Genomic DNA, 23,563 nt, shown 5'->3' on the forward strand with positions numbered 1-23,563 from the left:
TACACTGCTGAGGGGAGCAGCGGGCGGCAGGAGAGGTCTGCGCGCCATGTGGGACCCTCCTCCGGTGGCCGGGGAGCAGCCGGGGATCGAACCGGCGCCGCAGAGGCCGCGCGGTTTCGCAACCCAGCGCTCAACTGCTGCGCCACCGGGGAGGCCCAAAATATTATTTTTCTTTAAATGCTTACCAGTGTGATAAATAGTTGAGAGATAGAAACCGTAACTTCTTATACCTTTGATTATCCTGGGTCCCTGAATGAACTGAATTTGCACAGATAATGATGTTTCATTTTCTTACCCTTGGAAGGATGTGGTTGTTTCAGTAATACAAGTAGCCTGGGAAAAATAGTTTTGCCCTTAAGGTAAAAATGGCAGTAAATTGCTGAGCGACTCACTTATCTAGTTTCTCGTTAGCTTGCCGCCAATGTGTCTGCTCTTTCTTCCATCTCAAATTTTCATTTAGGCCTGGAAATCGGTCATTCCCTAGGAGTTAAGAAATGCATGATAGGAATTTGATTAGCATGAAACCCTCCAAGATAACCAGAAGTTATGAATAAGCTCAACTGAGAAGACTGGGCACCTCGCTAATAAGAGTCCACCCCCAGGTCCAGCCTGGCTTAGAAGAACCCCTGCCTTTCTGAGGTGTTGGTGAGTGCATTTCTCAAGATCTCAAGCTTCTGTAAAGCTCTTGTGGTTTTCGCTGAGTTATAGACAGAAAGGGTATGGGTGTCAAATGAGGGTACCCAACCATCACTGAGAAAAGCCGAGCTCTGTCTTCCTTGCCAGTGGTCCTACTGCATAATCAAGTTGTCACTGTTTTCCTCTGAGCACGGTGACTAGAATGGACAGTGAACAAGCACTGCACTCTACGGCAACGAGCTCAGCTTTTCTGAGATAATTCCTCATGGGGTGGAGTCCCAGGAGGACTGGACCATTCTGAGGCTACTGGGGACCTGGTTCCAGTCTACAGAGCCCTGAATGACTTGAGGAGATGACCCTGGGAGCAAAACTATCCAGTTTGCGGACTGTGTTGTACAGACTAGTCAAATGCCTCCCAAAGAGACTTATCCTGGAGGGAGACGCCATCCCACCTTTTCTGGTGACTCATGTTCCTGAACATGAACTTTTATCACTACTTAAAATATAACCTCCTTTCTCTGAATTACATTGAAAGTCTCAAGGAAGTGCTGGTGTCTGCTCATGTTGTGAGGGCATTCCTTGCCATAAAGGATGAAAAACTCAAACAGAAAGCAGGGCCAGGCCAGCCCAACACACCTGGAGCCCGGCAGCGCCGCATCATTTCCCCTCTGGCCCCTTCCCCGCGGAGCAAGGCCTCTTCCAGCCTGGCCTTGGCATCCCGTGACTTCTGCAGGACTTGGGTACTGACTTTGTCAGAACTCTGTTTTCCCTGCACAAGACAGAGGCACGAGGACATTTAGTTGGGTGAGATCTGTGTCTATGATGAGAATCCTCAAAACAGAACACTCAGTGGTGACATCAGCTTCTTTGATACACAGAAGCACTATTCTGGGGGTACTGCAGTTGAAATCCTGTGAAGGGAATGGAGTTTCCTATGCTGAAGGCAGAGATCCTCACCCTGTGGTACAATCATATTTATAATGCAAATAAGTTATGGATTTTAATACAGAAATAGGAAAAATTGTTGATGCTGCCATTGTCCGAACAAAGAGGAACAGTAACAAGACAGGACTGAATTGGGGAGAAAAGAGCTAGTGTAACCTGAGCCACCACTTACCTTGTACTCGAAACATGAGACACAGATGAAAAGGAGATCTAAAATCCTATTTAGTTGCATTGACGGCAGGTCAGCAATCCACTTCCTAATGAGGGTCTGGTCTGCATTTTTCATGATCCAGAGGAAGCAGATCATGAGGTTTCTGGTGGTGTCAGCATTCAGCATGTTGTACTGCTTGTACGGCTGGAAGGAGGCAGATTGGGAGATGGATGCAGGGGACGAAGTAGAGCAGCAGAAATAGTAAAAGCTTAAGGATGGTCATCTCTTAGAACACAGTCACTGTACTCCTTCCTTGACTATGGAACTGTTTCCTGGAACTCTGCTTGCTGTTCAGCAAAGGAGTTCTCCAGGGCAATATTTAAGGCAGGCTTCATGCCACATAACTGTGGGTACCCTCTGTCTCAGGAGCAGTGTGGTGTGTTGAACTGCCCTGGACTTTAACCATGTCTCCCCCAAACCCCCATCTCAATGGCACAAAGGGGCCCCCATGCTGCTAAGATCGCCAAGTATTTCTCCTTTAAACTAGACTTAAAGGAGGGTTGGACTTATAAAAGAAGTATCCTGGCTGGGTTTCAGAAATACCCTAACTATGTAATATTTAGTGTTTTTGTGACAGAATCCAAAGAATACTGTAAGGGTCAAGTATTACTCAAAAAATTAACCAAATCTACAATTTAGTGGAAATCTCCTGATGGGACTTTAACCACAATTTATGCTTTCCTGGGGGTGTGGGCCTTAGTCTATTGGCTTTAATATTTTAGCCACAAGTGTTATTTTAGAGGCTTGAGCACACTTTCTGTTACTTATCAAATCAACACCAAGAACAATATGTGGCTGCACCCTTAGTTCATGTGGCGGAACTAATATCCCATGGAATGTAGTGGTGAGACTACAGTAAGGTATTTGTGAGTATATGAGGGATTTGTTAGTTTTGGATGGGAAAACTTCATAGGGCTTATAAAGTTACTTTAATTTTAGTTTTTCTGAGCATGTTGACAAGAAGAAATGAAATCTCTATCATAACAACTTCATAGGGAATATCTTTTCATAGGAGAATTTCAGGCTTTTAAGTTTCTCCCTTAGAGGTAAATAATAACATAAAAAGTATATACCACCTCAAGCAGCCAGCTTTGGCAAGATGGACATTTGAAAATTGGAGGCCAGAAATATTTCAATGTGGATAAATACATATTTATCAAACTCCAGGATGAGTGATGTCAAATCTCAAATGTCTTTTCTCTTTCTTCCTTGCTGTCCTGTCCTCAACCCTCACTGGGGGTATATAAGAGGATGCAGTAGCAGTCTTGACAAAGGAATAGTCAGAGGTAAGCAAGGAATGGAGATAGAACCTGCCTCATGTGAATCAGAGGTTATATCCCCAGAGGAGCTCCCTTCAAGCCCACAGAGTCTACGCAAAAGGACAGAGGCAATCAACTCTCCTTAGGCTTTCTGGGGATTGAGAAAAGCTAAAATCTTTTGCATAAGCTCTCACCCCAACCAACCAGACTCCTTCAATCCTTTTTTAGAGGCAGATATAGTATGAATAATAAATACTTAAACATCTTAAGCCTCCCACTTGAGGAAGCCATGGCTTGATATCCTTGGTAATGATGTCAGATTTCTTGGTTTTCTGAACCTTGAACTTGGTACCAGTGAAACTGTCTGAATTTGATTTGTGGCTCCTTTGCTGTTGCCGGAACCCAGTCTGACAGTGTATCATTTCCCTCAACTGTGCCATTCCCCGCCTTGGTCGCAAACTTCACAATAATTCCCTCCAGCATCAATTAATGAGACAGAAATCTTACTGCCTGCTCTATGCTGAGTTCTAGTAGAATATGAGGATATCTGGCAGAATATGAGAATGAGTCCATCAAAAGATGGACACATAGGAAAAGACACAAAGGGAAAAATAAACGAGGGAAATGTGTACCAACATACCAAGGAAGACACCATTGCTCCACTTGTTTTCAAGTTAAAATGATTGCCAGCGATGGCCAATGCCACATTCTGGTTAATTGCACTACTCCCTTCTTCTTCATCGGAGCCATTGGTGCGATTTTTCCCACTACGGGCATCTACTGCTGTAATTAAAACAACAACAACAATAGTAGTTTTACCATATAAACAAGTCCTTGATTTTGCCCCAAAATGTTGAAAACTTATGTTTTCACATAAAAAATCTGTACATAGATGTTTATAGAAGTTTTATCTATAATTGCCAAAACTTGGAAGCAACCAAGAAGTCCCTCAGCAAGTGAATGGGTAAAAATACTGTGGTATATCCAGAAAATGGACTATTTCTCGGTACTAGAAAAAAGTCATCAAGCCACAGAAAGACATGCAGGAACCTTGAATGTGTGCTACTCAGTGAAAGAAATCAATCTGAAAAGGTTAAATACTATATGATTCCAACTATATGACATTCTGGAAAAGGCAAAAACCATAGAGAACAGTAAAAATTTCAGTGGTTGCCAGGGGCTAGAAGAAAGGAAGGAATGAATAGGCAGAGCACAGAGGAATTTTAGGTCAGAGAATCTTCTATGTATGTTGGTGTAATTACAAATACATGTCATCATACATTTGTCCAAACCCACAGAATGCACAGCACCAACAGTAAACCCTACTGTAAACTCTGGACTTAGATGATGATGTGTCCAATACAGGTTTATCATTGTAACACATGCACCACTCTGGTGGGAGATGCTGATAATGGCTGTGAATGTACAGGGGCAGAAGGTAGATGGGAAAGCTCTGTAATTTCCCCTCAATTTTGCTATAAACCTAAAACTACTCTTAAAAAATAAAGTCTTTTAAAAAACTTTAGCATCAAGCCTGAGATGGTATTTCCCTAAATCACCTCTCCAGTAGCCGATGTGTCTGATACTTGAGTCACTGAAGTCAGTGCAGTAATTTCTTTTATTTAAAACATTTTTAAACACATTTAAATTAAGCTTTAATTAAATTAAAAATAAAAATTCATTTAAACGCATTTCAAATGCTGAGTGTAATACACATTCTCAAAATAAAAATTTTGGTTTCTGTTTTCTCAAATTGCTCTACATGCTTGACCAAAAGGTGGAATTCAGCAGCGTAATTTAAAACCTAGCATTATTGATGTGCTACCATTTATAGAAAAAAGCAGATTAGCAAAGGAAACAAAATGTCTAGTACATGACTAGGTCAGAAATAAAATTTTCAAATTATGAAAATAAAAAATTTCCATGTGTTCAGTAACACCTTCCTGTAATATAATATTTATAAAATGTATTCATATTTTAATTAATGACCAAATAGAAAGGAACCTAAGATTATAGGATGATATAAGTGCAGGGGTCTCCATCAGTTCAAAGAAGGAAACAAAAGGCATCATTCATTACCTGTAAAGTCATACAGCTGTGGCAAAGCATCCAAAATGATGCCAACCAAAGGCAGGTAAAGGGCAGCAATTTTGACCTTCACCTCTGGTTTGGCACAACGTGGGTCCAGGTCATGAGTACTCAGCAAGCTCTGGATGGCACTGACGGCTTTCCTTTGCACTTTGCTCATCCTGTCAGTAAAAACACAGAAAGCTAGAGGTCATGGTAGGTGAACTGAGATTGATCAAAATGCTTTTAAGCAAGGAGTGATCAGAATTCTCTTAAACAACAAGGTGACAATGTCAAAGTCCAGGAAAACAAGATAGAAATTTAGAGTATTCACAGACAGACTACCTGCACTCTAATTCTGGTCTACCATTAGTATGATGTTTTAAAGTTCTTCATATTGTAGCAACAGTCCTTCATTGCTGGTTACAGAAATATTCAATATTATTATTGAGTAATATTCCATTGTATGGCTATATCATATTTTATTTATCCATTCATCAGTTTATAGACATTTGGGTTGTTTCCACATTTTGGCTATTATGAATTATGAATGTTGCTATAAATATTTATGTATGAGTTTTTGTGTGGATGTTTTACCTCTTTTGGATATATACCTCAGAACAGTATTACTGGATCAGACAGTAATTCTATGTTTAACCTTTACTGGAAACAGCAAACTGTTTTCACTAGTGGCTATACCAAACTACATTTCTGCTAGCAGTGTATGGGGCTTCCATTATCTGTTTACAATACTTGCTACCACCATTTTTTTTTTATTATTATCATTATAGTCACCTTGACGGGTATGAAGTTACTGTAGAATAAATGTTTGTGTCCTCTCCAACTTCATTTGTTGAAACCTAACCCCCAATGTGTGGGTGTTTGGAGGTGGAGCCTTCAAAAAGGAGCAGTCATGAGAGTGGAGTCCTCATGAATGAACTTGGTGCTCTCATAAAAGAGCTCCTTTGCCCTCTTCAGCCATAGGAGGGCAGCAAGAAGATGGCCACCTATAAGCTAGGAAATGGGTTCTGACCAGATACTGAATCTGCTAAGGCCTTGATTTTGAACTTCTCAGCCTCCAGAACTGCAAGAAATAAATTTCTGTTGTTTTTAAGCCACCCAGTCTATGGGACTTTTGTTATAGAAGCTTGAAGGAACTAAGCTAGAAGGGGAATTTCACTGGTCTTGATATGTATTTCCCTGATGTCTAATGATGTTGAACATCTTTTTCATGTACTTATTGGTCATATCTTTTTTGAAGAAATGTCTATTCTGATTTTTTTGCCCTTTAAAAGCTGGATTGTTTGTTCTTTTATTACTAAATTGCAGGTTTTTAAAAATATATTCTAGATATAAATCCCTTATTAGGTCTAGGATACACCAGTAATTTCTCGCTTTCTTTGCATTCTTTTCACTTCTTGATGATATCCTATAAATTACAGGAGTTTTAATTTTAATGAAGTCTAATATCTATATTTTTCTTTTGTGTTTCATACTGTTTGGTGTCAGAGGTAAGAAACCGCCTAATCCAATTTCAGAAGATCATCCCTATGATTTCATTTAAAATTTCTATACTTTTAGCTCTTACAGAGTGTCCTTCATCCAGATTTATCTTTTACATATGGCAAGATGTTAGATCACCTTCAGTCTTTTGAATGTGGGTATCTAGTAGTCCCAACACCATTTGTTAAATATACCATTTTTTTCCCAGTGAACTATTTTGGTACCTGTGTCAAAATCAGTTGACTACAAATGGGGACTTATTTCTGAACTCTTAATTCAATTGCATTGATCTACATGTCCATCTTTACCTCCCAATCACATAGCCTTGAAAACTTTTTCTTTGTTGTAAGTTTTAAATCAGGAAATATGAATTCTCCAATTTTGTTTTTCTTTTTTAAGGTTTTATTTTTTTGGCTATATTATGCTCCTTGATTTTCTGCATGAATTTTAGGATGGTTTTGACAATTTCTATAAAAGAAACCAGTTGGAATTTTGAGAGGAATTACACAGAGTTTTTACATAAATTTGGGGATTACTGAATCTTAACAATAGTAAATATTCTGAGATTAACATGTCATATCTTTCCATTTACATAGGTCTTTATTTTTTTCCAAAGTGTTTTGTAGTTTTCAATTTACAAGTTTTATACTTCTTTTGTTAAATTTATTAAGAATTTTATTCTTTTGGACACTATTTTAAATGGAATTTTCTTTATTTCATTTGATCGTTCATCATAAAATTATAGAAATACAACTGATTTGTGTATTGTACCTCAAATACAATATATATTGTTCCTCAATACAATACACACTTGTATAAAATATTCATTACATATTGATCTTGCAAACTTGCTGAACTGTTTATTACTTTTATTAGTTCTTTAGTGAGTTCTTTAGAATGTTCTACAAGTCATAACATTTGGGAATAGAGATAACCTCTTCCTTCCCTGTATGGGTATCTTTTATCTTTTTTTCTCGTTTAATTGCCTCAGGTAAAGTACAGTGTTGAAAAAAATATGATGAGTGGACATTCTTGTTCCTACTCTTAGAAGAATTGTGTTCAGTCTTTCACTAGTCAGTATGAAGTTAGCTCTGGGTTTTTCATATGTGTACTTTATCAGGTTGAGGAAATGCTCTTTTATTCCTATAAGGTTTGTGAACTGTTTTTTATCAGGAGGAGGATAGATTTTGTCAAATGCTTTTCTTCATCTATTGAAATATTTATTCTTTATTCTATTCAGATGGTATATTATATATAATCAACTAATTTTCAGATGTTAAACCATTTCTTGTATTTCTGGGAAAAATCCGACTTGACCATAGTGTATATTTCATTATATATGTTGTTGGATTCAGTTTGTCAGTATTTCGTTAAGGATATTTACATCTCAGTTCATCTTGGTCTGTAATTTTCTTGTGAAGCCTGTGTTTGCTTTTGGCATCAGGATAACCCTGGCCTCTATAAATGAGCTGCAAAGTGCTCTCTCCACTCTTCAAATTTTTGGAAGAGTGTGTGAAAAATTTGAAATAATTCATCTTTAGACATTTGGTAGCTTAACATAAAGATGCTAGATAGTATCCTTATGACTGAGAAACACTGTGAATATAATGATACTTGGACATTAGTGGGGATTCCCAAGTAAGGGTGGTTCCAGGGAGACCTGTTGGAAACCAAGTTGGGGATCTTTTTAGGCTCCTTCCAGGAATTGAGATGTATCTCACTGGCCCTTGTACCACAGATGGGCAGGTGTTGGTGAGTTTACTGAGTGGACAGCAAAAGGAAGTACTGGCCAAGAGGAAATATTTTAAAGACAAGATTTTTCTGGGGCTTTAGCTCACGTGGCAAAGTCTGTGACAGTACTTTTAATAACTTTCCAGGAGAGTATGTGACAATTTGGCAACCAGGGTTTATCATATTACCAAAAGAGTGACAGTTTTAATTAGTTACACTTGGGAGGCTAGAAAAGATACTCTGTGTGTGTGTGTGTGTGTGTGTGTGTATGTTTGAAGAATGACCTCTGAACATACTCTACTCTGCTGCTAGTGAAATAACAGCAACAATTTTACAAGGAGATGTCAGGGCTTTTCCCCTAAATATCCCTGTTGATAGGAAATGGGAAATAAAAACTACTACTAATGTAAATACTAAATCGTATTTCCAGGAATTACATAAAGCAGTGCTATTAAAGGACAATTAGGGAAAAGAATGTGTGTGTGTGTGTATATGTATGTGTGTGTATAAATGCAATTTTCTTTGTGCTCAAACCTCCTTATCAGCATATGGGTCAGGGCACTTTGTGTTGCTATGGAGATTCATGTTAGCTATTGGGTAGAAAGTTCTGTTGAGAAAATTGAAAGGAATTCAGTTGGAATTGAAAGAAGAGGATCAAACTAAAGCCTTGAATAATTAGAATATGTTCAGGATATGAGTTTTTGGAATTTAGAGGTAAGAACAAGAGATTTCCCACTCTGACCCACTAGGAGACAGACACAAACATAGGGTTAGGCAATATCAGAATGGGCAAAGCACTTAGAATATACTCGTTATTACAATTACATAAACTCAAATATATTCCTGTAATTGTTTCACACAGGGACATTGTGTATCCTTCAATAGGCACTTTGAGGGAATTTGAGAACTTCTAGTTATACAAAAATTTGTGACATATAGCAATGTTGCCACTAATCAGCATACTTTATTCTAGAAACATCTTTGGTGGGGGGAAAGAGACTGCAGAAGCTGTAGGAACAGGTTCCTAGGCAGGGAGACAGTATGGCATAGGTCAGGGACCCAGGGCTCTGAATCTAGTTCTGCTATGTAACTTGCGGCAAGTTCCTTCAATTCTGTGATCCTAATCTGAACACCAAAACAGTTGAACCTAAATTGTCTCTTTTCTAAAGATTTATTTATTTGTGCATAGAAGAACTGGGGTGTAGGCCAGAGGTACAGAGGGTGAGAGGATTCACCAGAGACAGAGTGGGGAGCAGAACAGGTGGATTTACTGAAATACACCGCTAAAGGGAAAAGCTGGTGAGGCAGGAGAGGTCTGCTGCACCATGTGTGGGTTAGCTCCTTGGCCAGGGATGACACTCAGTCCGCAGCAGGGAAAGCATGATAGTGCCGAGACTTATTCTCCCATGTACCAGGGAGGCCTGTTGTCTATTTTTTACGGTCTTTGGAGCTGAGAACCTGTATGTAAGGTCTATGGAGGCAGAAAACTTCATTTTGTGTAACAATGTATTTCTGACATCCTTTAACACTCAGTAATGTCTGCCCCCCTTGCAGACTCTCAGTGACTGTTGAGTGGAATGGATATTTGGAATGGCATTGGCTCCTTTCTTCCAATCAGGTAGGCAGTGGCATTATGATCCTGTTAATAATTGCAGCATATGGAAAGAAGGACAAAGAGAGTAGGCTGCCACCCTCCTTGTCTATTGCCTTCAAGGACAGACACTGTCACATGGTCTGGGTGACAGGGTTTATAGAAAGTGGAGGAATTTATAAGAGACTGGTGGCATCTCTCTTAGCCCGGGAAAGTCTCTCTGCAAAAAATCTAACTGTACACTAAGCAATTACTCTCCCATCAGTGGTTTTTCTATTGTCAGTCTTGAGTCAAGTAACATCTTACTGCTGCTTCTGTGTGCACACACACCACTCAGGGGCTTCTGTTTAATACAGCTTTGTTCCGGAGTTCACAAATCAAAGTATCCCTGGGAAACCTGCTGCAATAGAATCGGTAAATTCTTCTCAATGAATAAGTGACTGAAAAAAGCCATTGTCTGGTTTATCTCACTCCCCTGTGCCTTCCCACATTCCTATCAGCTCCATTTTCTCAAAACACTGGTGCTTCTACTTGTAGGAACTGGTAAGTAGTATATTTTATCAAGCATGAGAATTTGGAGTGCTAACTGTAGTAAAGAACATTTTTTTTTTCATTTTGTATTCCATTTTAAATGTTAGAAACATACCCTTCCCCTTCAGAATCCAGGGCAGCAGATAGTTCAGTAAAGAGAAGTCCAGTGAGAAAGTGCTGCTGGCGGTAATCAGAAGTCAGATCAAACATGTTGGCAATCTTTTGGTCCTGGAAACTGGAGCAGGAACTGGAGTTCTACACAATGCAAAGGGCAGTTTTATGAGCAACAAGAGCTAAAACTAAAATCGCAATGGTGAGTATATTAAGGACAGGCTACAGTCAGACTTTGTCGGCACTACCTAGTGGGTAGGTGCCATTAGCAGCCCCACATGATAGATAATGAAACCAGGTCAGAGAGTGATCACTTTGCTTTCCTAGCCCCGCAGCTGGAGGACTGTCAATTGTGAAAGATGAGACAAATGGTTCAGTTTTTGCCAAAAAGTGAGTAACAATCCCTTTCCTACCCCAAATCAGAAGTTGAATATAAAATATCAGGACAACATTTGGCTAGGGAAATTCAAACTACATCTACTCCTGTAGCTCTGAGCAGATAATTCTTGTAGAACAGGGCCCTGTATTTGGACCCTTGTTTACTCAGCTGCATTTATGAGCATGGCTGATGCACATTATCTGAATTGTGCTGGCCAGGAACTATTGATAGAAGTTGTGTCAGGCAGGGAAGTATCAGTTTTACCATTCCTAGAGAATTCGGTGTTCTTCTCTGGGGGGCACACTTTCTATTTCAATAAGAGAATCTAACAGTGTGTGGAAATGCTTTTTGGTCTGGTAAGGCTGGGCTCTGTTCTGGAGTTTGCAGAAGGGAACATGGGAGGGGACCTATGGAAGAGTTAGCACATTTGGAACTGCTGCTTCTAAGTCACATCTTTCTCCATGCACATTATGACAATCAGGTGGATTGTGTCATCTTGCATGAATGGCTAAGATTTGTTTTTAATTATTAACACAGACCTTCACCTTTGTATTAGTATCAAGTAATATGCAATAGAAATAGAACTTAGTATTGAGAAATCTTGCCTGTTGTTCTGAGCTAGGGATTTGTTCCCTATAAGTAGAAAACAGCATTTCTTTAAAGTTTTTCTAGGGGGCCCTAGCCCCTTGAGAAACTGATGAAGTGCCGGGGTGGGGGGGAATAAAAAGGTCTCCATAGTCAAATCACTTTGGAAATATTGTTTATGACATACTTCCTTCTTTTTCTTTCTTCGCACCTTTGGCATTTACAATTTACATGAACAAATTAGGGACCACAGGGTGTCCCAGTGCAAAGAAACATTTTAACACAGGGCTTCCAAAGCTTACTTTACTTTGGATAATATTTCTTCTCCTGTGAAAATTGGCCCCTACTGAATGTAACTTGTGAAACACTGTTCTACAAAAAAAGATTGCCCAAGTGGGTCAAAGCTCTCTGTCTCAATACTAAGACAAATGTTACTTTTCTTGGTTGGTCAAAAAAAATTTGTCAGTAAAACACTCTCTATAAAACAGGCCATTTGCCTAGTTTATGATGAGTTTTTTTTTTTTTTTTTTTTTTGCGCGTGAAGAACTAAGTTATCTGGAATATAATTCAAGATGCATCTGGTGCTGAATTCCATTCTATAACACAGTATCAGTAAAACGTTCTAGGATAGTTAAAAGATTAAAATATCCCTGTTAAAAACCACTATTAGATCACTTTGGAATCAATACAAAAGAAACTGAAATTACATATATTGTTAGTGGTGCTTAGTTTTAGGAAAGGCAAAGGATATTACGCTAAAGTGGAAAGATGATTAATGTCAGACGAAGAAGGTAAGTGACTTTTCTACAAGTTCCTAAATTGTCATAATATTTAGGCTCCTTTGCTCTCCTTGGCCTCAGCAGGGACCCTTGAGCTCAAGAAGTAACCACTTAATTTATAAATGCTGAGTTAGAAAGTACAATTTTGGGTGGCATTCTGTGTATAGTTGGATCAATTGATCTGGTGTGAATGACATGTTTTTCTTTTTAACTACTAAGTCCAACCTCAATAGAAATAAATGACTAAGCTAAGCTAATTACATTTTTCAATAGCTGATTACCTGAGAAGATATGGAGGGACAGGGAGATACTGGAGCAGTATCAGCGTTCATAAAGAAGAGGTTCAGATTGAGGTAATGCTCATGACTGCAGAGAATTCTCAGGAACTCTAGCCTCATGGAAATGAGCGTTGGAAGGTTGTTAAGCTTGGCTGACAGCTGGGAAGAAAAATGAAAACAGAAAAGATGCATTTATTATAAAATGAATGAAGCTGAGTTTGAATGATACAAAACTATCCTTTCTACCAAGTTTAAAACAATCAATTTAATAAAAATTAATGGCACAACAGATGGCAAGCTCTATACTATAGGGCGACCCAATAATTATCATCCATTACTACCCCTTCATGATTCTAGTCTAACTGCTATCCAAAATGAGGATCCTTGCTCTGACCCCTACCCTTGTCAAATCTATAACACCATAGCAAGTCTGTGTTGAAAATAATCTGGAAGTATATCTTTCATGTAATATAATATAATTAATTTTGCAAAACCCCACTGTGTCGGAGAAGCTAAATGAAAGGAACTGACCCCACAAGGGACCACACAGAACTAATGGACTATGACTGGATGACTTTAATGCCATAGTGTTCTTTTGTAGATTCTAATTAAAGATCCCATTGGGAAGTCCTCAAACCAGCCTCCTAGAAAAAGGCATCAAATTTCATAGGAACGTATGTAGTGTGAGAGGTGGAAGAATGCAGAAAGAAACAAAGGTTGGAAGAGTTTTCAGGAAAAAAAATCTACCCTTAAACAAACAAACCATGTACTCAACGAAAGCTGACAAAGATGACAATCTGGAAGTGATTTCTAATTCCCTCACAGAAGCTGACAATTGAAGAACTCAGATTCTCTGGACTGAGACATGGTGGCAGTTTCTCTTATTGCAAATTAGGGAAAAGATGAACTTGGTGGACCTTAAGCTTTTCAACATATCAACACCTCCTGCCCAAGATGGGAAACCAAACATGTCACCTTGTAAAAGGACAAGACCCCTCTTCATGCATTTTTCAAAACTGTATAATTTAATGAGCACATATTTTTAGCCATTTTAGGAGATGTCATGTGTAATGAAGCATTTTTGTCTATAAAATCAATCCATTGCTACACATTTACATAAAATAAATGAATACTATTAAGTATTATGTAAAAAATAAAACATGACTTGTGTTTAAGAACAGTTACCAGAACCCCACTATTGTCAATGTGCATTGCTGGCTGACTCAGCACCAATGTGGCGACAAGCAATTTGAACTGATTAGAATTTGGTCATATACCCACCACCTTTTGGCCACTCACAGAAAGGGTTGTTGGGTCAAGTTAGCTATTATAACTTGAAAGCTCAAGATATGTGCACTTGAAAGAAGGCCACACTACAGGTACCTTTCATACATCCCTTGAGATTTCATCAGAGACAGAAATTTCAAAAATAATTTTAGTGATGTTTAGAAAAGTGAAGTAGGCTAGAGTTCCTGAAACATTCTTCCCAAAGGTCAAGACCCATGGTTGTAGCTTTAGTGGCCTTACCCAAGGGATGGGTGTGAACTCAGTGGCACATTGAAAGCAACAAGAGGGCTTCCCTAGTGGCACAAGGGGTTAAACACAGCACTATGAAGCTATCCTCAGCCTCTGCAGCACGAGTTTGATCCCAGATGGCCAGGGGCCTACCCACATGGCACAGCAGACCTCTCCTGTCTCGCCTACTGCTCCCTTCAGCAGTGTATTTCATTCATTCTGGCTGTTCTGTTCCCCCCTCTGTCTCTGATGAATCCTCTTACCCTGCTGCCCCTCTGACCTATAGCCCAGTTCTTTTATGTATAAATAAATAAATCTTAAAAAAAGAAAGCAACAAGAACACTTGAAAAGTAGATTTGTCTATTGTTCATGACTGTTAATAAAATATTAAATTATACCTGTTGTCAAAAGTCCATCAATGACAGAAAACGTGACAGGATGTTTGAATCAGGTTATGAAAAATGATAAAATCTGAGGACTTCAAGTGAACAGAACATGACTTGGGTTTGATGTTCATTCTATATCAAGATAGCTGGGAACAAAGGATTAAATCACCACTGATAGATCATTTTAGGTGTGAGTGCTATTAAATGTGCTAAGCAATATCCAAGGATGTCACTGGCAGATATAGAGCATAGAAAATGGCAATAAAACCTGGATAAATCTAAGCCAGTTTTTATTTTAGAAGGTTAGGAAGATGAGGTGAGGAAGTTTCTTCTCCAGATATTGAATCTCAGAGGTGTTCAATGGCATCATCAGAATTAGAACACAGGTCTCCAGAATCCTAGTTTAAAACTCCCTGGGAGCTAAGACGGGAAGCAGGGACAAAGAGACAGTAAATTAGAAGTACATTCTAACTTATAAGAAAAGGAAAGGACTAAAAAGAGAAAAGAAAGAAAAGCAAAAGAATAAATTAAAGTGTAGATTTGCAGGGCAGGTAGAAATGTAATCTTGACTGCTCCATTTGCCGTTGGTAATGGAAACTGCCCACGTGAGCTGTGACAAATATTCTATCCTGGGACAAACTCTAGTCAGGCTCCTCTAAGCTTTTTCAAGTAGACCCAGCCTTGGGCATATCCTCAACTGTAAGAATTCCGCTAAATCAGTTTAATCATAATCTCCCACCCTGGATTCTAATTAACTTTGATATGTTACCAAATTCCTTCTCCTGTGAAAAGATACCCCATACTTAGAAGTCTAGACCCGTCAAAGACTAAATGCTATAGGCATGAAATCTCTGTTAAATGTCAAATTAAATGTCAAAGCAGAATATATCACTATCATCAAATTTCAGCTCCCATAGCTTAACTTGTTGGCCCCTATGTTCTGGGTTGGTAAATGCTCCAGGAATCCACGCATATCGGTGTGTCTAAGGGATAGCCATTGCACAAACAACATGAGGAATGCACTGCAAAACCCAGAGTCAAGCTTCCTAATTTGGCAATGAATAAGGCAGCACACCATGGCACAGACATCAGACTGGACAAGAAGGAACCAGGAGCCACATGGCTACATTGGAGGGAACACTCACCTGGCTGCAATAATGTTTGATGAGGTCAAACACAAAGCCACGATCCATGAGTGAGAGAAGGTCATACAAAAAGAAAGCCAGACTGATGTTCATCTTCTCTGCCTGTTCATTTTCCTTAAACACAGACACAAACACCCAAGTCATTCTGTGGTGAACCCATGTCATGAAATCTCAGGACCCTGATGGGTAAATTGAGAGAGGCAGGGACTATTTTTTTTTTCATCCACTTTCCTCAGGGAAACACTGGGAAGTCTGTAAAATCACAGCAAATATAACTTAGTCCTTCATTGATGTGTGTTGCATTGAGTCAGATAATTCTTCATCTGTGATTAATATTTATTTACATTCCTTCCAATCTTTTTTCTTTAAATTCATATATATATATATACTTGAGCTTATTTTCTATGTGCAAAGTTGGGTTCTGAATTTTTTCATTCAACATTATATAGGGATATTTCTCTACATTTTTAACATGTTTTAGAAACTAATTTTTAGTGGCTGCCTCATATTTTTTCATATGATTTAACCATAATTTAGTCTATTCTGGTAGCTACAGTTTTGAGTAAATTAACTTGAAATATATCATTATAGTCAATAAGATAGATAATAAAGACTGTTAAGGAAATTTAAAGGATAAAAAAATCAGTTTTACCTAAGGAATTTGTTTTTCCAATTAGACAGCAGCAATCCTAGCCTAGGAGAGGTCACAGTCGTACATGGTAGAGGGGACTCTTGCATGAAATGAGACCAGGGTTTTGTTTTTATTACCTCCCAGTGCTCATATTTATGAGGGATTTTACAACACTTCAGAGCAGTAAGGGATTCATTTTTTTCATGTTTATGTCCTTTATCCTCAGACTTTTCTCTGACACTAAGAAAATATGACTTGAAAATATTTTTCTGTTACAACGTTCAACCTTCAAATTCAGGCCACACTGCTAGCCACTGGGATGGATGGAAACCTGTTAAAGAAGTTTCCACAGTGTCTCTGATTGGCAAGCCCTCAAGTTCTCAGCATCTTCTCCCTGGGCCACTCCTGGCCAGCTTATTTAACTGACTATTCTAGACTTGGGATCTTCAGACTTGGCTTTGCTTCTAGCTGTGTAACTTTTGGAAAGTTTATCAACCTCACTGTACCTCATTTTTCATGTGTGCCAAAATGGAGTTACCATTGTCGGCTCTCACAAAGGTTGCCATGAGAAATAACCAAATGAAAATCTTCTCTGGCGTACTTGGAACTGTACAAACTCTTCACAATCATAAAAGCATTGATTATGATGACTGCTGCCTCAAATTTTTGTTTTATTTCATTTATTCTTAAACTTTCTATTTTGAAATAATTTCAAATGTACTGAAAAGGTACAAAAATAGTACAAAGATCTCTTGTATGCTCTTTAATTGGAATTCGCCAATACTTGACATTTTGCTGTATTTGCTTTATCATTGTCTCTACATACACACACAAAAATTTTTGGAACCATTTGAGATTTGGTTGCTAATATCATGCCTGTTTACCCCATAATACTTCAGGGTGTATTTCCTAGGAAGAAGAATGATCTCTCCTATATCTACAAGGATACCACAATTTCAACCATTGTAATTTCTTTATAGCAATCCTGTGACACCATACTAGGGTCCAATCCAACATAACATTCTGTTTTTAGTCGTGTTTTTAGTCTGTTTTTAGTCAACTAGTTATATTTTAATTACTGTATTAAGAGGATGCTTATTTTTCTTGGATTATGAAAATAACATATGTTCAAGGCAAGATATTTAGAAAGTAGAGTAAAATGACACAGTTACCTTCTGAGGTTTTATTAAAAGGGCTGCAATCTCCGAGGTGACCACATTAACAATAGTCCTTATGTCATCTTGGAAACGGTCGGAAAAACGTGTCTTCCGAGAATGGTCCTGTTTATCCATGTTATGTACATACTGGGCCATGCTTTTCACCTACAGAGGGGATGAAGGAAATGTCAACACGAAAAATTGGTGACCTGCTTGTACACTGTGGAAAAAAGGAAAAGACTGGAAGAAAAGCTCATTCACAATGGACTCACTAACACTTTATCTGTGCGGGTGGTAGCTTGAGCAGGCTCTGCACTAAAAAATGCGGTTACCATGGTGGCAGGAGGTGGGAAGGGTGTCCTCTTCATGACCCCAAGTCAGGGGACTCCCTTCTTGTTGTGGACAAAGCCAGGGAGCTGAATTCTTTAGCTACAGTGTCATAAGACTCCCATTCCCTCAACTGCCTCCATGCGGGAAGGCAGACCTGGGCTGGGCTCCCAGAGCCACATAGGCGTCATTGTCACGACACACAACACATTACATTAAAAGAAGCTGTTATGATATTATTTCTCATGTGAATTGAAGTCATCTCTGTCCTGAAACTATAGTAAGGAGAAGAGTGAAAACGTGTTCCTCTTATCTTGGATATCCAGTTGAAAGGGGAGCACAGTTTTTCTAGAAACAATTCTGCAGTATATTAGCTGGAAATTATTTGGAACATTGCCTCCAAGAGAAATTATGTTCTGCATTTTGACCAATCAACTTATATGTATTTATATTTACATACACACGTAATTGAATAAAAATTTTGTCAACTGGTGGTAGAACACTGGCTCAATGCCTGCTGCAATTTCAAATCAAGATAGTGCTTATTTTTTGGACTTATTCCTGGGGCCAGGAGATTCTTGGGTCAATACAACCCCCTTTTGATACAGTCTGAGGCTTACATTTCATCCTATTAGAAGATGCTTAGAGATAATAAAGACAGTATGAAGGGAAAGGCTGGGGGTCCTTGTGGTGGATTCCTACCCTCTGTGGTCATTTTCATGATTGTATCCTGGTTGGTCAGAGTCAATGTAAATAGAAATAGCCCTGGGAATTAAACTGCCTACATTTGCTTGAAGCTGACCCCCTAGGTTAGGGTTAGGAGAGGGAACAAAGAAAACTGTACGGGGAAAATGACCTCTAGCCACAAGAGCTAATATGGGAGAACTTTTATATATGAACAGCAGATTTGTTTCTAAAAAAGCAGACCTGGCAATTTTCATTTTGCTGAGACAAAGATAAAAAAACAACAAGAATGTAAAATAAGAAGAGAAAAACAGAAACATAGGTGTTATGTTTCATGAGTTTTAGGATAATGCCAGGGCCAGCTTGGGGAAGACCTAAGAATATAAAATCCTGAAGCCTAGTGTCTGGACCATGGGTTCTCTTCAGTGAGTTCAAGACACAGGGACCGGTCCTACCCCTCAGAGTCTCACACACTTGGTGGAAGAATCTGAATGAGGAGTAGGAACTGGACCCCATGTTTTCTGACAAAAGTGTCTGTCATGACATTCCTAACAAAGAACCCATGAAGACAAGGTTTCTTTGTTTTGGGCCACACCAATCCTGATTCTCTGCTGGCTCACCTAACTCAGTACCAGACTTTTAGAACGCACTGTTGTATTCAGCTCCTGCCTGCTGAGTTTGGCCATGCTACAACCAAATAAATAATTCTCACAATACTGCACTTTCAAGTGCCTCTTTTCAGCTCTCAGCAACTTGCCAGCTACTGTGTCCTTCAGATCTCCAGGGTGGAACATCCAATAGAAATATCAGTGGATGCTTATCCCATTATTCATAGGGCGGGGTAAAGCAGGAAAATATTTCCCCCCATATTGGCTTTTGTAGCTCATTTGAAGCAGGGATAACTCTAAAGAACCTCTTGATGCAAAACTTTGTGTCCTTAGTAATTAAACTAGGTCAGCCATTTACCTCTAAGTCGCCAGAGTATGGCTCGGCAGTTTCTAGAAGCACAGGGATTTATTCATTAGGAAGTGTGAAATTTGCCCAAGGATTGTGCTCAACAGCTCTGATGCCAAAGTGGTTGTTCATTAGCACTTGGGTTTTAACACAACTGAAGGGTATTAAACCGCCTGCATTGTTGGCTAAGCCCACAGAGGCTGTCATGTCTTTCTCTTTAAGCTGCTTGGGAAAAAAACATTTTGGTTTTTAAATAACTTCCTGGGCATCCATAAGGCAAATGCACAAACAATGCATGGAGACTGAGTCGGAGATCAGTTTTCTCGCAAAGTTCTGGCCAGGCTACTGTTTTCCATTTGCCTCCACCACAATCCCTGGATCCCTTACTTGCCTTTCTCTGTCTAACTTTTAACCTGATCTCCATGGAACACACCTCTTAGGCCTTCCTATCCTTGGGCTGCAGCACTGCACTACAATTGAAAATAAGATTTTTGCATGTTGTCAATATGTTTTATGAAAATGTTTATAAATTTGAGTTTCTAAGGAGAGGCAAAGTGCAGAAAAGCCTGGGCTTACTTACACATTTTAGAATTGGGGCTCTCCTCCTCTTTAGCTGGGAGGGTTGAACAAAGCCTTGGCTTCTTGTGTGCCCAATGGGGATAATTCCTCAGACTAGTGATCTCACAGGGTTTAACTGAGTCTACAAGGAAGTATTAAAGGGCTTCCAAACCCTCATGTTTCAGTATTCGAAAACCACCATCCAGCGGTTTGGTTTTCCAGTCCAACAACTACAGCATTTATTAAATAAGATCTAAGAATGGCTATGGGGAGGAAATAATGTGACATGCAACAGGTGTATGTGTGACTAAGGCGTAGTATGTATGCACACAGATGTATGTGTGAGCAAATGACACAAAACATCTTTGAACGGGAGCAGTACTTTCCTTTGGGACTTTGTTCTATGAGATTCTACAATATCAAATTTAGCTTTTGCATCTTACCCGAATTTTTATTTGCAACCTGATAGATGAACTCAGTTTAGGATCAATTTTATGAATTATCTATAGATGGATTATGAGCCTGGTGAACCTTATTTATGGTGCGATTGATGGTAGGTGGGATATTAAGTAGAACAGTATTTACAGGGCATGAAGTCTTGGTTTTGATTCTTTTCATGCCTCAAAAAGGAGTTGTACGGATAGTCCATTTTCTGGACACAGCTAATGCCCTAATGCCCTAAGAATAATGTGAACATTAGTCTCCAATCTTAATCAGCTTGGTGTTCAGAAAGCAAAATCCTGGTGCTGCATTGGTACAAATTCTGAAAGACCCCTATCTCTGTTTATGCTTCACAGAGCAGAGGTGGTACAGACCTGTGGATCTTCGGCGTGCTTAGAAGCCACCTGGGAAGACAGGTGCACACTCTGGCTTGCACCCCATTTTTGCATTCAGAAGTTCTAGGAAGGGTCTGAGAAATTGTTTAATTTTCATTAGCATCCCCAGTTGATTCTGTTGCAACTAATCCTTTCTCAAACTAGAAAGGGGCTGGAACTTGGTGAAAATCTAAGGATCTGAGCCCCTGGACCTGCTTCTGTGGCATGGACCTAACTTTCTCTCAACCGTGTTGCATGTCACATCATTTCCTTCCCAAGGGATGTTTTATTTTTGTTTCCTTTGACCCCCTTTTTTCCTATGTCCTATTATTCAATATTGTTCTGTTTTTATTAGACTTGAACTTACATAGATGAACTAGAGCTCAGGTAGAAGTCTATTACCCTCGCTCTGTCTTTTTTTTTTTTTTTTTTTGTCTTTTTATTTATTTATTTATTTATTTATTTATTTTTAATTTTTTTATTTTTATATTCCCCAAGCAATTGCAACCCCTTTATTTTGACCCCAATCCCTCCCCACCCACCCATCCTCGCTCTGTCTTTGAAACAGAATACTTAGTTAAACAATGGGAAGATAAAGAAAAAGATAAAAATAAAGCCAGTAAATATAAGCTAACTCTACCACGAAATTTCAGTGTACTTCTTATCCTCACATAGTTGGAGATTGTTTAATACCTCTTTCATTTAGCAAAAAGCACCTCTACCGTCATTGACAAAATGCTTATTCTTAGCGGCTTTAATGATAAAATCCTTTAACTTCCAGTAATAATTTCCTGATATGGGAAACATCACTGTTTCTCTGCAATATGCTTCTCATACCTTCTGAGCTTAAATAGAAATTTGTACGGATCTCACCAGAAGCTCAAAGAAGAACCAGGCATACTTGAAGACCGTTTCTCTCACCATTCCAGTGCTGACCACCATCTGCAGGGCAAGTTCTTCATGGAAATGCTAGACAAGAACCACAAAAACCAGTCACTGATGACAAGTGCTTTATTCACCAACAACTCTTTTCTTTTTTATCAATTGTAATAGCTTGTTAGTGACTGAGGTATGGAGGCTAGATATCTGAGACCACAGGTGGTTAGCAAAGTCAATACTGAAGTAACCTGAGACTGGACATTTAGGGAAGTTGGTGGTGGTACCTTGCAGCAAAGCTAGGTTTGAAGAAATGGCCTCAGCACAGGTGTGTGAAGGTGAATTTCGGGTGAGCAGTCCGAACTGAGACTTCTGTGACTTTCTTCTAGATTATGCTGTAAATCCACTGGGTGACCATGTGCAAGTCACTCCTCTCTCTTTCCCTCAGTTTTCTCATTCAGAAACTCAGTTGGTTGGCAGCAGTACTCAAATTTGATGTGCATCAGAATGCCCTGAAGGGCTTGTTAAGACAAAATCGCTGTGCCCCACCCAAGTTTCAGATACTGTATAGGTCTGGGGCAGGGCCTGAGAAATTTCATTTCTCACAAGTTCCTGGGTGATGCTGATGCTGCTGGTCTGGGGCCCTCATTTAGAGAAGCACTATCTAGATGATATCTAAACTCCCTTTTAGACCGGACAATTGTTTTTATAATCCCACTATAGCTTCATGGGAAGCGTGATGAGATGGGTTTATGAGTAGATCTTCTGCATTAAAAAGAAGAGTGGGAGGGCCTCCCCGGTGGCGCAGCGGTGGTTCGATCCTCGGCTGCTCCCTGGCCACCGGAGGAGGGTCCCACATGGCGTGCAGACCTCTCCTGCCGCCCGCTGCTCCCCTCAGCAGTGTACTTCGGTCCTTCTGCCTGCTCTGCTCCCCACTCTGGCTCTGGTGGGTTCTCTCACCCTCCCGCGCTTCTGACTGTGCCCAGTGCATGTATAAACAAAACAAACAAACAAATAAATAAATAAAAACATGCCTCTATAAAAAAAAAAAAAGAAGAGTGGGAAACAGCCTGAACTCATACAAATTCTAAATTCCTAGTAGGGTCAGATGCTCAAAAGTTCCTCAGCTCTGTTTTATGTCTATACTTCTCTTCAAGTCATCTGACTATTTGATAGTAAATGTGCAGCTTTCCCATTCCCTACTTTATCTGGTTACTTGTTAATTGTTCCTTAAAACAACAGTTTTAAAGAGGAAAAAATTAAGACTAAATATAGGCAGGAAACCAAAACATTCCAGTTTGCCTGAGAATGTCTTAAAATGATAAACCTTGCATCCCAGAGACCCCTTCGATCTTGGGCAACCCGAGATGGCTTGTCATCTAAGCTAACCACAAAATGATGTCTTGGGACTTTTTTTGTGTGTGGATTTCACTCATTTCACAACCACAAAATCAGAATAAATACAGATGAATGAACTCACTGTTTATTGTTTAGTGGATAAGAAAGCAAACACTACTTGAAACACCCTAAGATAATATCCCACTAACTTTTAAAGTCAACACCCAAATCAAAAATTGATTATAGCAAAGATTGCCCTTGCAAAGCTTTAATTATCAATAATATACAGTATGCACGCAACCTAATTTACTGAGTCTTATGTATATTAAAATGTGAGAGTTATTCAGCTAACCTGAAAGGAGACAAACAGAAAATCTGCATGCAGATGTCTGGGTATTTTAACTATTTGTATTCCCAGTCTGTTTAAGGTAGTGAATGGAGAATGCTTAAGTGTTTCAGCTTCTCAGTCTGTTGCATTTCATTCGGCCAGTAAGTCAAACCTTTATCATCTTAAAATGTTAACACATTTGTCTTCTGGTGAATCTTAAGTGCAGTTCTCCCCTCTGGGAGA

At 39.2% G+C, this 23,563-nt stretch overlaps 1 protein-coding gene across 1 annotated transcript in view; it reads right to left on the reverse strand.

Annotated features, from left to right (window-relative positions):
• Nucleotides 1-23,563, reverse strand: part of DOCK8 (dedicator of cytokinesis 8) — a gene marked incomplete at both ends in the record, with an annotated part of 193,459 nt that overhangs the window by 33,012 nt on the left and 136,884 nt on the right. The window contains 10 exon segments of the mRNA XM_084238759.1: nt 393-480; nt 1,273-1,405; nt 1,754-1,936; nt 3,692-3,828; nt 5,131-5,300; nt 10,590-10,729; nt 12,610-12,765; nt 15,653-15,766; nt 17,456-17,605; nt 21,652-21,747. Of these exon segments, the coding sequence (XP_084094885.1) occupies nt 393-480; nt 1,273-1,405; nt 1,754-1,936; nt 3,692-3,828; nt 5,131-5,300; nt 10,590-10,729; nt 12,610-12,765; nt 15,653-15,766; nt 17,456-17,605; nt 21,652-21,747 (1,367 nt within the window).

Source organism: Talpa europaea, assembly GCF_964194135.1.
Source record: "Talpa europaea genome assembly, chromosome: 7".
Taxonomy (NCBI): Eukaryota; Metazoa; Chordata; class Mammalia; order Eulipotyphla; family Talpidae; genus Talpa; species Talpa europaea.